The 15,879-nt window shown below is 40.0% G+C and overlaps 1 protein-coding gene across 3 annotated transcripts in view; it reads left to right on the top strand.

Moving 5' to 3' along the window:
- Nucleotides 1-14,910, top strand: part of ATAD2B (ATPase family AAA domain containing 2B) — a 141,911-nt gene extending 127,001 nt beyond the window's left edge. For all 3 annotated transcript variants that reach the window (XM_055121610.1, XM_055121609.1, XM_055121611.1), the window contains exons 25-28: nucleotides 1,784-2,467; nucleotides 7,616-7,743; nucleotides 8,330-8,458; nucleotides 11,440-14,910. In XM_055121610.1, the coding sequence (XP_054977585.1) occupies nucleotides 1,784-2,467; nucleotides 7,616-7,743; nucleotides 8,330-8,458; nucleotides 11,440-11,481 (983 nt within the window). In that variant the 3' untranslated portion in view covers nucleotides 11,482-14,910. The remainder of the gene's footprint in view (nucleotides 1-1,783; nucleotides 2,468-7,615; nucleotides 7,744-8,329; nucleotides 8,459-11,439) is intronic.
- The last annotated feature ends 969 nt before the right edge of the window (nucleotides 14,911-15,879 follow it).

The following is a 15,879-nucleotide window of genomic DNA, read 5'->3' as shown; positions in this document are numbered from 1 at the left end:
TTCCCATTTTTTGGATGGGTTTACTAAGTTTTATAATTGCTTTATATATGTTTATAGTTTTGTACAGTTTCTTTTTTTTTTTTTGGCTTTTTGGGTCATACCCAGCAGTGCACAGGGGTTACTCCTGGCTCATGCACTCAGGAATTACTCTTGGCGGTGCTCAGGGGACCATATGGGATGCTGGGAATTGAACCCGGGTCGGCCCCATGCAAGGCAAACGCCCTATCCACTGTGCTATCGATCCAGCCCTCATAGTTTCCATTTCTTGCCATCACAAAAGTATCCAAGACCCTTCGACAATGTTCTTATGTTATTTCTAGCCTACCTCTTCATTCCCCTGTACTCACTCCTGTGTACACTGTTCTTTCCCCCCTTTGCACTGGTGGGGAATGCCACATCCAGTGGTGCTCAGGGCTTACTCCTTGTTCTGTCCTAGGAATCACTTCTGGTGCTGCTCAGGGGACTGTATGTGGTGCCGGGTATCAAATGGGGGTTGGCTTAGTGCCTTAGGCCCCATATTGTGTCTCTGGCCCAGGGGGGAAAAAAAAGAGTTATCTTTAATCTGCTTTTAACAAATGAAATATTTGCAATTTGGAATTAGACACCAAAGGTGATCTGTCTAGTAGTTCAATTGATCTGGTCAGAGGTGATCAAAGGTAGATTATGTTTGTATTTAAATTTTATTATGCACATGCACAGAATTGTAAAATAGAAGTTAACTTCTTTGTTTTTTGAGCATCACCCAGGAGACTATGCCTGGCAGTGCTCAGGGGACCATATGTTGTGTCTAGGATATGAACCAGGGCCTGCCACATGGAAGGCAAGCACCTTAACCCAGTACTATCTATCTGACCCTTAAAGTTAACTTTTTTTCTTTGTTGTAAGACCGTGGGGTATATACTTGCATAACCAACTCCCCTGATTCAGGTACATATATGGAAAATTAAAAATCACTGGTTCTTTCATTCCCTGAAAGTACCAACTATCTCTATATAAAGCTCCTTAAAGTTTTCAGCATGTCAGAGTTTCATCCCTACTAGTTTTGTAGGTCTCTCTTTTGGTATAGTTGGCCAAGTATATGTTTTCACTGGTTTCTTAATATTGTTGTTGCTACATTCATAGCAGAGGGCTTATTTTTCCTATTTACAAACAGTAACCACAAACAATTGGCCCTGGTAGGTGAACTTACTGTGATACAGGAGGCAAACGGTGGCCAACCCAGTTTCCTATGTAAATTTCTTTGGGTTTCATTCATGATTCTACTTATATGTGTTATTTCTTCTGGAAGGAGAGGCATTGGAGATTTTTTTGTGGAGTTATAGGTAACCATCGTATTTTGCTACACCAGATTATATCTTTATTTTCTCATGTTTAACAGTTTTGGAGTGATCACAAAGACCACTCTGTCTTCCTGGTGGAAATTCAGGGCTGTGATCCTAAACCTAGGCAGGCTGCACTGTGATTATTCCTTAATGTTTATATTATATCCTTTTTCCTGGATATTAGGAACTAGGAAGAGCTGTAAAGTAAAATTTAGGGTAACAGAGAAAAAAATCAGTGCCAAGCAAACTCATACAGAAAATTTAAAAAACGTGTTCCTCAGAGTTCATCCCTAGCTTCATATTCATTCTTTTTGAAGACTGAGAATTTTCATGGATGTTAAGAGTGAAGTAGTTTTTGCTTGTGTGTTAAACCAATGTGGGTTCACTTTTTGTGTCATATATGTAAAACAATTTTTGCCCTCCAGATTGTACATATGTTTTTTTCCTTCCTTGTAAAACAGTTCGAGTTCGAAGAAAATCAAGGCGGCGGTCACAGTGGGGTAAAGGAATTATTAAGAAAAGGAAAGTCAATAATTTAAAAAAAGATGAAGAGGACACCAAATTTGCAGACTATGAGAATCATACAGAAGACAGAAAATTGCTCGAAAATGGAGAATTTGAGGTAAGCACTGACTGCCATGAAGAAAATGGAGAAGAGACTGGAGACTTTTCTATGACTAATGATGAATCATCCTGTGACATCATGGACATGGACCAGGGACAGAGACTCAATAATGGTTCTGGCACAAAAGAGAACTTTGCATCTACTGAAGAGGAAAGTTCCAATGAGTCTCTTCTCATCAACAGCAGCAGTTCTCTAAATCCAGAACAGACATCTAGAAAAGAGCCTTTCCTGAAAGGAAGCTGTCTAAATGGTGAGGCCTCCACCGACAGTTTTGAAGGAATACCAGTCCTGGAGTGTCAGAATGGAAAAGCTGAAGCAGTTTCTTTCTGTGGTAGTGGAGAACAATGCAGTTCTGAACAAAAGAATCTTGCAGAGGATCAGTGTAAAGAAAAACCAGAGACTTCAAGTGAAAATCATGGAGACGATGCTGAGAAACCGGAAGCACTGGAATGTAGCAATAATGAGAAGTTAGACTCTGGCGCTGAAGTGGAGGTTAAAGATACAGAACTGGATAGAGAAGGTAGAGCGAATAATATTTTTTTAATTAGATGGCTTAAATTCCAGAACTCATTATTTATATTATTTGGGCAGTCCTCAGTAGCAGCAGTTGTTAATATAATACAATTACTATATTTGAGAATCTGCTTGAGGTTTTATCCTTTTCCCTAGAAAAAAAAATCACACATACACACTTTTTGATGTGTTTCAAAGAGTTTATGGTCCACATTATGTTGCTTTCTTTTAAAAGTTTTTTTAAATTTAATTTTATTAGAGCACCATGAATTACAATGTTATTCGTAGTTGAGTCTTGGACATGTAGTATTCCAGCACCCGTCCCACCACCACCCACTCCACCAGTGACCCCAGGTTCTCTCCCCGCACCCTCCTCACCCCCTAGAATGCTTCTCAACAGGCACCTTTTCATTTGCTTCTTTGGTTTGGTTTTGGGCTACACCTAGCAGTGCTCGGGACTTACTCCTGGCTCTGCACTCAAGGGTCAGTCCTGGTGATGAGGGGACCATGGGGTGCTGGAGATGACCGTATGCAAGACTGGTGCCCTGTCTGCTCTGGCCTTGACAGGCACCTTTAGAAGTTTGGTTGTTAAAGTTTGGGTCTCATGATTTCAGTCCTGTTGATTCTGTGGTTCGGATATTTGACTATACCACTCCCTTCACCACCAATGTACTCAAGTCCCCTTGGCCCCTGCCCATCCTCCCGCCCCACCCCCTCACCCAGTTGCTTCCCATCTGTCTCATCTCCCCCTTGATTTCTTTCTTTCTCCTTCCTGTACTCTCAGGTCAAGGGTGATCTTGGCATTCTCCCCTTTAAGCCATTGCACTCCCTCATCCAGTTATGCTATATACCACATACAGAATATCCATCCATCCTTCCTTCCTTCCTTCCTTCCTTCCTTCCTTCCTTCCTTCCTTCCTTCCTTCCTTCCTTCCTTCCTTCCCTCCCTCCCTCCCTCCCTCCCTCCCTCTCTCTCTCTCTTTCTCTTTCTTTCTTTCTTTCTTTCTTTCTTTCTTTCTTTCTTTCTTTCTTTCTTTCTTTCTTTCTTTCTTTCTTTCTTTCTTTCTTTCTCTCTCTCTTTCTTTCTCTCTTTCTCTCTTTCACTTTCTTAATTTTTTGGATCACACCTGTTGATGCTCCAGGGTTCCTCCTGGCTCTGCACTCCGAAATCACTCCTGACGGTGCTCTGGGGGACTATATGGGATGTTGCAAATTGAACCTGGGTCGGCCGCATGCAAGGCAAACGCCCTACCCACTGTGCTATAACTCCACTCCCATATGTTGCTTTCTTAACTGCTTGCTCTTCTGCATCTGGCTGATTTATCATTTCTGTCCTAATTAAAAAGTGTATGACTAAAAATTGAGTAAATCCACAAGAGTTAAGATGGTTCAATTGGTTCAAGATGGTTCAAATCCCTGTTCAACTGCCCCCTCCCCTGGCCCCCAAACCACCCATATGGTCCCCTGAGCACCTCAGTGAGTCATCCCTAAGGACCCAGTACCAAGCTTGGAATAAACGCTGAGGATAGCTAGGTGTGGCATAACTTCCCCCGACTCTTCTCCCGTCCCCCGCCCCTTGCGAACAACAACAACAACAACAAAAACTCATAAAGTGAAATTCTAACTGATTACTGAGATGTGGTTGGAGTGTCAGAGAATATGGTATCTTCTAAACTAAACTTCACAATGGTGTCCAGGAAAGGATTAAATAAGTCATGTTTATGTATTGTGCACATATAGTTTGGAATCTGGCATGCTCTAAGCTATATTCACTCCTGTTAATTAAATCTGAGGAATGGTGTTTTGTTTTGGGGAGGTAATGCACAGAGGTTACTCCTGGCTCTGCATTCGGGAATTACTCCTGGCGGTGCTCGGGGGATCATATGGGATGCTGGGAATTGAACCCGGGTCGGCTGCATGCAAGGCAAATAAATACCTACCCGCTGTGCTATCGCTCCAGCCCCGGAATGTTTAGACTGAGGTTCTAGTGCAGTGTTTCAAAAAGTGGGTTGTGCTGCTTCCTGGCAGGGTGCTGAAAAGATCCAAGGGACAGTTAGTCTCAGGTGCAGTTGGGGGACACTTTCTGTGTATTTGCTTAAAAATGGTAGAGTTCTGTAGGGGCACTGAATTTGCTTTTCCCCCTACAAGGGGTGGTAGGCAGAAGGAGAGCCTCTGCACTGCTCTCTGTGTGTGGCCCAAGGTAGGAGAAGCAGCTGACCCCCGTGTAGCTTTACCTTATTTTTGGAGTTCAAGCACTCTGCCAGCTCCCGACAATGGCTGCGTGATTCTTTCCTGAAGTCCTGAGAGGAACCTGGAGGTCTCTAACCCATTTCATTTATCTTTCTTTAGTTATAATGAGCTAAGGGTGAATTTGAGATTTTTTTGTTCAACATACATTTTCTGTCTAAATACAATTCCTATTATACTTTTTACACTTGACTCTCTTGAAGTTGATCTTGCTCTCTAAATTGTTTGGAATATATAGTTTTAACTTGGGAATTGGCTGTAAGGGAACTGGTTTTTGCTGCCCTCTAGCAGAATTAGGAAGTAGAAAGTTATTCAGGGGGCTGGAAGGTTTTTTTTTTTTTTTAATTTGGTTTTTTTTTGGGGGGGTGGGGCTAGGCTGGAGCGCTATAAACACAGCGGGTAGGGCATTTGCCTTGCATGTGGCCAACCCGGGTTGATTCCTCCGTCTCTCTTAGAGAGCCCGACAAGCTACCGAGAGTATCCCGCCCGCATGGCAGAGCCTGGCAAGCTACCCTGCTATATTTGATATGCCAAAAACTAACAGCAAGTCTCACAATAGAGGCCTTACTAGTGCCCACTCGAGCAAATCGATGAGCAATGGGATGACAGTGACAGTGACAAATACTATAAATTATAGTATACTTATATACTATAAATACTATACAAATAATATAACAGCATTTTTGCTAATAGAGCAGTATTTGTTTTAGACTGTCATTTAGACAAAACTTTAAAACGTGTTAAAACTAAAGTTATGTAATGAATGGGATAATCGATTGGTGGAAAAAGGCAGGATCTGTGTTCGGAGGCAGAATGTTGCTGGCAGTGTCCTTAATACTACTTTACTGTGAAGCTTGTAAAAAAGGTTCAAATCAATATTGCACTCAATTGGTAAGCTTTAAAGGTAATTGTTCTATTAGAGCTTTACCTGTAGCTTTCTTATAACTGTCAGGGATATGTTACCCAGTGTGAAGGGCTTCCTAATCCACAATTTTCAAGCCTCTAGATACTTCGAGTACAGGTGTAGAAATACGGATAATTATGGCTTAATGCATGCCTGATATATATTAATTGAACTTTAAAGGAAAATTTCTCTTAATATATTGTGGTTTTTTGGCTCTTGTTTTTGGCTCTTTCACTATTGTGTGTATATTGCACATTGATGAGAAGGAAGAATTAAAAACAATGTAAATATGAGGACTAATAAAAGGGAGGAAGAATGTTCTCCCTAGTGTCTGTGGCAAGATTCAGGCCTTGTATGAAGTCTGAAGCAGTCCAAGTTTGTCTTTGTGTTCCTTTGTGTGTTTTTGTTTTTGTCTCTTGGCGGAGGAGGTGGGGGCAAGAGGGGGGGAGGTGGGAGGGGGCCTGTTTCGGGGCCACACCCAGAGATGCTCAGGGGTTACTCCTGGCTCTGCACTCCGGAACACCATATGGGATGCCGGGGATTGAACCCAAGTTTGCCATGTGCAAGGCAAGTGCCTTACCCGCTGCACTATCACTTTGGCTCCTTGTCTCTATGTTCTTTCCTGCTCAACCTGCTCTTGGAATTCTCCTACTTAGTGGATCGAGAGGTAGCCAGTGGGCTGGAGTGCATGCCTCGTATGTAAGGAGGCCTGGATTCAATGGCCAGTGTGATCGTGACTGTGTGCTAGAGTGACCCCCAAGTACTGAGCTGGGAATAGCCCCTGAGCACCCCTGGAGATGGCCCCAAACAAGCAAAAGCAAAGCATTCCCTACTTATCATGCTCTATCCCTCTACTCAAACTCCTGTGCTATCACAGCATTTGAAAATGTCCAGTCACCTCAAAATTTCTGCAAGACTGGTTTCAGCAAGATGTTGGGTGGAAAGTAATTAGATTATACTGTCTTACACGGAGATAAGAGCAACAGTAATCCTATCACAGTTTTAATTGGTCTGTAACTTTTGAGAGGGCCTCCCAAGTGGTGCTCAGTGACCTAAGGGGCACTCCCAGTGATTCTTGGCCGGCAGACAGTTCGGTGGGGACCCGAAGAGAGAGCGAAGAGAGAGCGCTGCACTTGGGGCCTCCACAACTCTGCAAGCTCTGTGGGGCCAGGGCTTACCCTGGGCTGGGCGTGCACTGTTTCCCCACCCTTGGGAGATACTTTGCAGGGGGGAAATGGCATAACCAGGCGATATAGAAAGCTGAAGTGGTCCTGCATGTGTCTTTTGTGTAAGGCCTTGAACACAGAATGCATTGCATCTCCCTTAGGGGTTAGACATCGGAGTCCCCAAGTATTGAAAATTCAAACCTGGTGAACCCCAGCACTGAAATGTCCGTTCTTCACCACCAGATAGGATCACCCTTGACGGCCCCCCTTTCTCCTAACACCACTGGTGTGACCCTTCCATGAAAAAAAAATAGATGTTTTGACCAAGGTTTTTTTGAAATAGGATAGCAGGTATATATGATGAAGACAAATTTCAGGTGTGTTGAGCAAATGTTTTCCTATTGAGAGACAAATATGTAAAACAGGTTTGCCTCATTTTGCATTTGTACATGCCTTTCTAGGTTGTTTCCCTGTGTCCAGTTCATGAAAACTCTGAATTTTAAAATTATGGCAAGTTTATCAAGAAAGTAAAAACTGTTTGGAAGTTAGTTGTTTGGAGGTTAAAGTTGATTTTATGTATTTTTTTTTTTATGGATATGTCTTATTACATGGTCTTATATCACTTAGGTTTCATAGGCTGTGGTTATTTCTCTCTAATATGGGTTGCTTGGGTGGTGGGAAATGTTAATTTGTTACTTAATATTAACCAGCAAAAAATTTTGTATCATTTAATACGCCTTTATTCCAAAACTGGATTTGTGGTAGATAAAGGAATTCACAGACATTTAAACCTGATTTTTTTCCTTTTTATTTTTTCACCTTTTTCTCTCAATTGTAGGTGCTTTGAAAGTAAAGAAATACCGTAAATTAATTTTAGATCAGGCAAAACCAACCAGCCTGGAACTGGTTCCAGAAGAACCATCGGAGCCGGTACCACCTCTTATAGTTGATCATGAGAGGTTGAAGGTAAGTTAATAATCTGTTTGCACTTTTAAAAAAATTTAAAAGCATTCTACTCTCTTAAGTCATTTTTGGTATGGGAGGGGCGGGGGGAAGCCCTGGCAGGACTCAGGAGACCGCATGTGGTGTCAGGGATTTGAACCAGGCACGCTGCTCCCACAGCCAGTGCTTTGCCTCCTCTACTATCTCTCTGGCCCTGTTTCCACTGTAAAGTCATCTTTGAAGGAGATTTGACTGTGCTACGTATTTATTTCTTTTGTGACCTGGCAGTGCCCTGGCCACTGGACTTGGTGCTGGGAGGTTGCCACCTGCATTGCTTTAGGGACCATGTTGTTGGTGCCAGGGATTGAACCAGGCTTCCCGAGCTATCTCCTCACCCCTGAATATAGGAATATAAATGCTTTAGGGTATCTAGTTAAAAGTCATCTATGATTTGAGGGGTCTAGGCGGATGAGAATGGTCTTAGATTCCTAGAATCTTCTGAATTTAGGTGATTGTTTCACCTTAGCTTATGATATCTAGCCATTTGAATAAAACTTTCACTTTAACCAATAAAAATCACATTCCATTTTACTCTTCTAATTTTTTTTAGAAATTGCTTGATTTGTTGGTAGATAAAAGCAACAATCTGGCAGTTGATCAGCTCGAGAGATTATATTCTCTTCTTAGTCAGTGCATCTATCGCCATCGTAAAGATTATGACAAATCACAACTTGTAGAGGTAAGTGTTAAGTTCATCTGTAGAATAAATAAGTGCTTTTACTTATCCTCACCCAAAGAGGAAAAAAATAGTTTTGGTTTTTTTTTTTTTGGTTTTGTTTTTGCTTTTTGGGTCACACCCATTGATGCACAGGGGTTACTCCTGGCTCATGCACTCAGGATTTACTCCCGGCATTGCTCAAGGGACCATATGGGATGCTGGGAATCGAACCCGGGTTGGCTGCGCGCAAGGCAAACACCCTACCTGCTGTGCTATCTCTCCAGCCCAGAAAAAAATAGTCTTTACCTTTCACCAAATAACTGAGGAATATTTCAAAACATTCTTCATGTTAAAGGAGTCATAAAGAGTTGTATTTGAAGAATAAAAGTCTTTTGTATCACTTTTTATCTCGGGAGAGAAGTGAGTACTCTGTTATCAAAAGACAAAAATTTATTAGTTCTGAGATGGCAAATTATTTAGATTGTTGGTTTCCTCCTCTCTTTCTTATTACTAATTACTTATTACTAGTCATCACAGACTAAGCACGTATCTCTTGGTCATTTTGAATGTGGGAAGTCACCTCTCTTCCTCCACAGTCCTTACCACTAGACCCAATGCCAGTGTGGATTTAAGCCGCCACTACTAAGTAAAAGGAGTTGGTATGGGCAATGAGATCTGTTTGCCATCCCATGAATGGTTGGAAAAGAACTTCTGATCTAGTCCTATAAAACTGATAGCCATGTGAAGGAGTGGTGGGCCTTTGCCCAGACACTTTGCGTGCTAACTTTTCTCTTTGTAGACAATTCCCAGCATAAGAAAGGGCTTCCTTATAAATACGATTCTTTTATCACTGTTCATATAAAGTATAGCATTAAACCATAATTTTGCCTTTTGAGACTTTTGAGCAAATGGAATTATTCATCTACCCAGGAAATGGCTGAGAGACTTAATTGGACTCTTGATCCATTTGCCTCTTAGTTTATTCTGATTGCCTTCCTAGTAAAGAGAGCTAGTACATCAGGAGAGCGCTTGCCTTGCATGCAGCTGACCCGGGTTCAATCCCTGGCATCTCATATGGTTGGCCTCCTGAGCACCACTAGGAGTAATCTCTGAGTGTCACCAGGGTATGACCGGAAATCAAAAACAAAACAAAACAAAACAAGTATTAACTCTAGATCCAGACACAGTGAAGTGATTGTGGTGTGACAGAGACTCTACTCTCAAAGAGAATTTCTCACGTATTAAAGAATTATATGTAGAGAGTGTGATTATTTTTCATAAGGACTATTAGAATTAAAGCAAGAAGATATTTTATAAATACATTTTGAGTCATACTTTTACATAACTAAATTCTGTCACTTAATATATAGAATGACAGAAAAGTACAAATGAGAAAATAGAAACATCACCCAGGTAGTAGGGGAAAATAGTTCCTTTAAAAATGTCTAAGAGGTGGAGGAATGCTGACAGTAGTGATGGAGGTGGGTTGGAACACTGTTTGCCCAAAACGCTTTTTAAACTTTAATTAATATTATTGACAATTGCAGTTCCTAAGTAAAATTGTCTAAATATGCATAATGTAACTTAAGTATGTAAATGCATAATTAAAAGTTGGGGTTATGTTATATAATGTTTTATGATCTGACTTTTCCTGCTCAGTAAATATATGAATAATAGTATATTTTGTGACTTTGATAACTCATTTTGTAAAGAACTTTTTGATAATATATTATTAGCATGGGCTATCAACCATACAGGTATGTAGAATATAATTTCTTTGGAGATGTTAAGGAAGTACCATATATATTATCTATATTTGACATTGACCATCTGAATGAGATGCATGGTACAGAGGTCATTATATTCTTTTTAAAAATGTGGAACTTGGGACTGGAGCGATAGCACAGCAGGTAGGGTGTTTGCTTTACACGAGGTCAACCCAGGTTTGATTCCCAGCATCCCATATAGTCCCCTGAGCACCACAGGAGTAATTCCTGAGTGCAGAGCCAGGAGTAACCCCTGTGCATCACCAGCTGTGACCTAAAAAGGAAATTAATTAATTAATTTAATTTAATTAAAATGTGGAACTTGTTTGTTCACATTTTGACTAATTTGAAAAGTCTTCATTGGGAAGATTAATTTGAAAAGTCTTCATTGGGAAGGTCTTATTAAAAGTGTCCAGTGAGGGGGCCGGAGCGATAGCACAGCGGGTAGGGCATTTGCCTTGCACGCAGCCGACCCGGGTTCGATCCCCGGCATCCCATATGGTCCCCCAAGCACCGCCAGGAGTAATTCCTGAGTGCAAAGCCAGGAGTAACCCCTGAGCATTGCTGGGTGTGACCCAAAAAGCAAAAAAAAAAAAAAAAAAAAAAGTGTCCAGTGAGTGATTTTATGGATGACAGTGAGGACAGTGACTGTACTGTTGTTTTTGGATTTAGGTTTATTTTATTTTTTTGGCCACACTCTACGTTGCTCAGGCTCTGTGTTCAGGAGTGATCCTTGGTGGTGCTCAGGGGATCATATGTGATGCTGGGAATTCTAGCCAAGCTTGGCCACATGCATGACTTTACCCCTTGTACTGTCTAGCATTGGAAACAGGATATAGTCTACTTTTGGCCTACTATACTGAATGCATTCATTTTGCTTTGAAAATTAATCAGCTGTTATAAGTAAGGGAGACCTTCATGTCTGGAGTGAGGCCACCTGCATTGCTGTTTATTACCTGGCAAATTCTACAGACACACACGTGGTGCAGTACGGTATATGGTATATTCAGTACTCAGAGTGTTATTCTAGCACATTCTCAACCTAAATATAAAATTGGGAGCATTTGGAAGTATCTAGGGCAGACCATCTTAAGAGTATGGTATTGTAATCATGAAAATATTTGAAGTTTAACTTGTATATAAAATTCTCTAATTCTTTAGCAAGTTGGAGTGAATTTTCCCATAATACCTTGTTTTCTCATTAATTGAAAACATTCACTTTTGTTTCTTTTGTAGGAGATGGAAAGAACAGTTCATATGTTTGAGACGTTCCTATGAACTGGTCAAGATGAGTGGTTTATCCTCTCCAATCTGCTCTCACAGAGCAGTCTTCTGAGCCATTCAATGTCGAATTGCACCAATTATGTGCAGAGCCTTGGTGTAAAGTGCTCTCTCCCTCATTCTTTCTCTCTGTTGAATTTGGTGCTATTGTCTCAGGTACCTGAAACCAACCAGCCTACAAGAACCAAACAGAACTTCAGAAACATTGTATTTTCCACAAATAAAAACTACAACCCCACAGATTGGAGATTTTGGTGCTACCGAAACTGCTTTCACTTCTTCTCCTCTTTTCGTGCACTCTCTTCTGGAGACTTCTCTCTTAGGGAGCAGACCAGCACACACGAGGAAACTGGATTGGGGCAGTTCTAACTGTGTTGAATTGTTTAGACAGTGGGAAACCTGTATTTTTTTTTTCTCCTTTACCCCTTTATCATAATTGTTTTTGTTGTCCCCCCCAGCCCCCTTGGGTAATGAACTGAAACTGTTTTAGTGTTGGCTATGATATATTCTGGTGGGAAAATGAAGAAACTAGATGAAATTAGATTAGGCTCTTTAGAACTGCCTTTAATGTGCCTTTTTATTGAGAGAGATATCTCTTGAGAGAGATAAGGCTAAACAGAAGGATGGGCTTGTTTGTAGCAAATGAATTAGAATGTTTTCCTTGGTCACAACCTTGAAAATGAGTTGTGATTGTTCTGTGTCATTAAGAAGCAACCAGTGTTTTGAGGTAAATTGCCTATCTTGTTTTCAAAACTTGATCAAGAAACTCATCAACCCACACAATATACTAAATTGGTTAAATTTTCCTGCCTGCTCTGTTTCTGTTTAAGAAACATGTAAAACAACAACAAATAAAAATACACAGTCCACGAAAGGGGGGGGGAACAAGACTGCACACTTTTTGGAATTGCTGACAATGATGATCAGAAAATAGAGAGCAGCCGTTCTTCTGTGTGACAACAGTTACTCATGCTCGAGTTCCCAGAAGAATGATTTTCATGTAGAGTAAATTGTTACTGTTTTGTTTTGAAGCCAGGACTTGCCAAATGGACAGAAAAGAGAGGAATATGTCAAAAGCTCCTTAAAGCGCATTTTTCATATGCGTAGTTGCAAGTGAGCTTTGGTATGGTCCTTGACAAACAGTATTAGTGTTTAAAATCCCTTACCACAAGCTTACCTTCATAACTATTCATTTTAATCAGGACCCATTTTGGATCTTGTTGAGTGATTTCTGTGAATTGTTCTTATCTAACATTAATTATGGGTGACTAGTTTTACAAAAACTTTATACGAACTTGGAGACACAGTCTAGGCAGTTGCAAAGAGGCAAAGGGAGTACAGTGACATTTTTTTATCAAATAATTTTTAAAAGAAAAGTTGAAAATTTTGACAAGTTGGCTTGATAGCTTCATTCATATAGCTCTTAGCTGCAGGTGTGTCTTTCCAATATATGCAACACATACAGTTTGAGTTTTAATTAGCGCAAATGGTTCTTGGACTACTGCAGAGATCCTGAGCTACCTCAGCTTTTTGTTTTTTAGTTACCAACAGTGTTTACAGAGACCTGTAATCACTCTGCCACCGTTTACATGCTGGAGCTAAGGTACTTGTCTCTGGCTGCTTGTCGTGTGCCAGCCGCCAGCACAGAACGCACACTTGGGCCAGAGACTACTGCAGTAATCCTAAGTGCTTCTTTCATTTACACAAACACTTTACGCCTTCTAATTCTAGCCTTTTTTTTTTTTAACGAAACTTGTTTTCTTTATACCAAGTCTATGAAGTTTTCATAACATTCACTTTGTCATAGAATTTAAAATGCTACCCGTGTAGACACACTGTATTTTTAAGGTGGGCAAGTGCGATTAATGATGAACCATTTTAAAGGGGAGGTTATTTGAAACCTCTAATTTGATTATTGGGAGGATTTTCATGCTTGCTTTAGTATTTGTTACCATCATACCAGTTCAAACTATTTTACTGTCTAATACATTAGCATTTTGTATTTTGATGGAAATTGTTACAGAATTTAAAGATTTGATGAATAAGATGTAGCAGATTTTTTGTAGCAAGTTTCTGGTAAAAGGGTTTTTTGCAAGTCTCAGGTTCTTGCTGCACTATTTTTTTTTAAATATTTATTCCAGTTACTCTAATTCAGAAGCATTCTGTTCAAGTAACAGCAGCACTTGTGAAAGGAAAAAAAATAAAACACATGTTCTTAGTAGGTTACTAAATCTGTGCAAGTTAATTAAGATTTTAGCCATCAGTGAGTTTGACAAGGGAAATTTATGTTCAGCATTTAAATGCTTCCAAAAGATCAAGACTTTTTTTTTTAATTTAACCTTAATATAGTTGGAGAAATAGAAGGCAACCTCAGTATGATAGGAACTGCCACTTCGAACAGTTTAGGTCTTAAAGAGAAAGCCAATCTAATGCCAAGGGGAGAAAAATGAGCTGAAATTGTACCAACTCCTCTGGCCTCCTTCCCCCCTGCACCCTTCACCCCCCCTCCCCAAAGAAACACATTATACCAGTTTTGCTTATTTTACAGATATCTGGTGGTTCTATAGTTTAAAGCAGCTTGTGAAACTATCCAAGTGAATTCAATCTTGTTTACCTTTCTGTAAGTTCTTAATTTTTGCTGTATAGCATTGGCAAAAATATGTACAAATTGACCTCTGTTCTTCTATTGTGAGCATTATAAACGATAAGCTCCTGTGTAAAACCTTGCTCTTAGATCAGTAACTATGTATCACAGCACAGCCCAACAAGAGTTAATGTTCAGCTGTGGGGACCAGGGGGCTTTTTGAAGATGATGGAACTGCACTAGGGTTGAAACTGATGGCTGTGGAGTAAATTGTGTTCTTGAGCTTGAATCTCACCTGTGATTAATTTTTTTGTCTTTGTTTTATGTCCTTTTATGACTTGATTTTTCTCATATGCCAATGTGTTTGTAGGTTTACTGGATTTTATTTTTTGGGAGTGGGGTGGTAATATCTTCTCTTCCCAGGTTTTGATTAAGTTGGTTCAGCTATGGTGCTATTGGTAGGTCTCTTCAGTGTCAGGTCCCGTAGCTGAATGCCATTGTTATTATCATTATTATTTGTAATCATATTGTAAGCTTGAATTTGGGCTTGTACCTGCATCTTTTGTATTTTGTACATTTGGTTATGTAGACTTTGGGAGTCCTCTCTGGTTTCAGTCATGTTTGTCTACTTTGTAGAATAAGTAGACTCCATCAACTATTTTCTATTTTGGGTTTGTAGTTTAATTTAGAATTGTGTTAAACTGATGTTTTGCATTTGACTTTATTTTACATTAGTTTGAAGTAAATTATTTAATTTTTGAATTCTGGAATTTTGAACATTTACTGTAATTTGTAATATAACTGCTGTGAAATACTTGAATAAAGATGACAAGAAAAACAAGTCTTTCTTAAGCTTGATTATGATTGCTCTCGGCTGCAAATGCAGTACCTTTTCCAGCCAAATATATCTGGCAACTAGGGCTTATTAATCTTAATTAAGCACCCAATTTCTTTTTTGTTTCTTTGACAATTTAGTAACCTTCAGTAATTTTTTTAGCATATAGTTTTGAGAAGCTTTGGTGTAAATTTCAGTTGAATGTGGTCTAGGTTAGGTCTAGAGGCAATGAATTTTATAAGCAAATGAGTAAGTTCTGAAAATGTTGTAATTAAAGAGTAAGCTGCAGTAAATGGTCAGATAGGTGGCTTATTTTCTAGTATGTTCATTTTGATCAGGTTGTTTTATGTAGTTTTGAATAATTTGTGGAAGTTAAATGTGGAGAAAGAATACCAGAAATTTGGGGAACTAGCTTTTAAATACATAGGTTTATCCCTCCCTCCCTCCCTCCCTCCCTCCCTCCCTCCCTCCCTCCCTCCCTTCCTTCCTTCCTTCCTTCCTTCCTTCCTTCCTTCCTTCCTTCCTTCCTTCCTTCCTTCCTTCCTTCCCCCCTCCCTCACTTTGTTTTGGGGCCACACTCGGCAGTGCTCAGGACTTATTCCTGGATCTACACTCAGGGAGCACATACAGGATGCTGGGATCTAACCCGTTGTCCGAATGCAAGACAAACACCCTACATGCTATACTATCACTCTGGCCTCCTATGAAATCTCTTCATGTTTCTGTATTAACCTACTAATTTTTCTTGATAGAAAACCTTAATTTTTTCATTTAACAACAACAAACTACTGTATATAAAAAAAAGAACTGGTTAAATTTAAGCAAGATTTTGTTTCTTGATTTTGCAAATTGCACAATTACTACTTTTGGTTGTTTGATCAAGAGGTTAGTAGTGATAAACCTGGGAAACAAGGGCTGAAGTGTGTGCTTTGCACACAGGAGGATTGGGTTCAATCCCTGGCACCCAGAGTATCCC

The sequence above is a fragment of the Sorex araneus genome, chromosome X (genome assembly GCF_027595985.1).
Source record: "Sorex araneus isolate mSorAra2 chromosome X, mSorAra2.pri, whole genome shotgun sequence".
Classification (NCBI taxonomy): domain Eukaryota; kingdom Metazoa; phylum Chordata; class Mammalia; order Eulipotyphla; family Soricidae; genus Sorex; species Sorex araneus.
The sequence above is the reverse complement of the archived record's forward strand: the minus strand, read 5'-3'. Positions and strand labels throughout refer to the sequence as shown.